The sequence below is a fragment of the Chenopodium quinoa genome, unplaced genomic scaffold (genome assembly GCF_001683475.1).
Source record: "Chenopodium quinoa cultivar QQ74 unplaced genomic scaffold, ASM168347v1, whole genome shotgun sequence".
Lineage (NCBI taxonomy): Eukaryota > Viridiplantae > Streptophyta > Magnoliopsida > Caryophyllales > Amaranthaceae > Chenopodium > Chenopodium quinoa.
In genome coordinates this window covers 28432-30527 of record NW_018743730.1, presented here as the reverse complement: position 1 = coordinate 30527, position 2096 = coordinate 28432, and the positions used below count along the sequence as shown (strand labels likewise).

Genomic DNA, 2096 nt, shown 5'->3' with positions numbered 1-2096 from the left:
CTTATCCCTCTGCTAAAAATCTTATCCTCTGTTAAAAAATCTCATTTTATCTTCTAAAAAATCTTATCCACTGTTTAAAAAATCTTATCTTCAGCTAGAAAATCATATCTTATGGTAAAAATCTTATCTTACCAGATTGCAAATTATTTTTTGTAACTTTTATCTCAATTGCCTATAAATTGACCTATTTCACTTACAACACTTCTACTATCACAACTACAACTACATATTAATAATTTTAAAATGAGTAGTAATTCAAATTCTTCCACTTCTAGTGATGAAATCTATAACTACACATGTTGCTTGATTTTATTGAGGAAAATCGGCAACAACAAATCATAGAAGATGCATTGAGATATGTGGTTAACACCACCATGCAACAACAAGAAGAAGATGTTCCACGTCAAAGAAAACGAAGGGAAGTTATACCACGTAATCGTGAAGCAGCACATGATCAGTTGATTGCTGACTATTTCAGCGAACAACCATTGTATGGTGATGATAAGATTCGACGTAGGTTTCGCATGCGGAAACCTCTATTTACGAAGATAGTGAACCAACTGAGTGAAACTGATCGATTCTTCCAACAACATCCAGATGCAGTATGCGTTTGGCGCTTCTCCAATACAGAAGTGCACAACGACTATAAGGATGTTAGCACATGGCTGTGCAGCTGATCAAGTTGACGAGTACCTCAAGCTTGGGGCAACTACGGCTAGACATTGTATCACGCACTTCGTTGACGGAGTGATTCGTGAATTCTCAGCAGAGTACTTAAGGAAACCAACCCCTGAAGATATGAATCGCCTTCTAAGAGAAGGAGAGGAAAGAGGTTTTCCTAGTATGTTGGGAAGTATCGATTGCATGCATTGGGAGTGGAAAAATTGTCTAGCGGGGTGGAAAGGGATGTATCAAGGGCGATCAAAAACGGCGACGGTTATCTTAGAAGCTGTTGCATCTTGTGATTTGTGGATATGGCATGCCTTTTTTGGTACACCTGGATCCTGCAACGATATAAATGCCCTTCAACGTTCACCCGTCTTCGACGACATTTTAAATGGTCATGCTCCACAAATTCAGTTTACCGTGAATGGAAATACTTACAATCAGGGGTATTATCTCACAGATGGGATCTACCCAAAATGGGCAACATTTATAGATGCAATAACTGCACCGCAAACCCCTAAACAACGATTGTTTACTACCAAACAAGAGAGTATTAGAAAAGATGTAGAGCGTGCATTTGGAGTGTTGCAAGCTCGATTTGCCATTATAAGACGTCCTGCTTTGGCATGGAGTGTCGAAATGTTGTGGAAAATTGTTATGGCGTGTATTATCATGCACAATATGATCGTGGAAGATGAGCGCGAAAGTTATCTTAATTATTGGGATCCTAATGAGTTTGCTGCTGAACAACTCGAGTATTTAGCAGGAACTTCAAACCGAAGAGGAACGACTTTCACCGTAACCCCGCGCTACCAAAATCCTAATCTAACCACATTAATGGCTACACCAGAAAATCTCCACGATAAACAAACTCATATGTCACTTAAACAAGATTTGGTAGAACATTTGTGGGCAAGATTTGGGCATACTAGTAATCGGTAAGGAAAAATGAGGATATTTAGTTATTTGTCTTTAATTTCTTGTATTTGTTGTACTTTAGTGTATCAATTAGTGTTTTTATTCCTAACTCCATGTGTTATTGTATCAAAATGTTGGTAAAGTATGGTAATTTTTATTATGTATGCTAATTATGGAATACTAATTATTATTATTATTATTATTATTATTATTATTATTATTATTATTATTAGATTTTATCATTAAAAAATCAATAACAAATAATCAATAATAATAAGGTGGAGCCATATTTATATATAAAATATACGGATATTTCACCAAATGCCACTGACAAATTTAAAAATTCATCAAATGCCATCGCACTTTTCTGAATTCACCAAATGCCACTCAGTTTTTTAAAAATTCACCGAGTGCCATTAATGACCAACGGCCGTTAACTCCGTTAGTCATTAAGGGTTATCATGACACATGTCATGATATTATTGGTCCATTTATCTTTATTAATAAAAATT

The 2096-nt window shown here is 35.7% G+C and overlaps 1 protein-coding gene across 1 annotated transcript; it reads left to right on the top strand.

The window, feature by feature from the left end:
* The first annotated feature begins 296 nt into the window (after positions 1 to 296).
* LOC110684605 lies at positions 297 to 1608 on the top strand. Its single transcript, XM_021861041.1, has 2 exons — positions 297 to 551; positions 598 to 1608. Exons 1-2 carry the CDS (start codon positions 297 to 299, stop codon positions 1606 to 1608), a joined length of 1266 nt encoding a protein of 421 aa, XP_021716733.1.
* The last annotated feature ends 488 nt before the right edge of the window (positions 1609 to 2096 follow it).

What these genes read in the sequence shown, in the direction of transcription:
- LOC110684605 (XM_021861041.1), top strand. Translation starts at nt 297, where the DNA reads ATGTTGCTTGATTTTATTGAGGAAAATCGGCAACAACAAATCATAGAA. An exon ending in AACCTCTATTTACGAAGATA is followed by an intron (nt 552 to 597) that starts GTGAACCAACTG and finishes AACAACATCCAG; the next exon opens with ATGCAGTATGCGTTTGGCGC.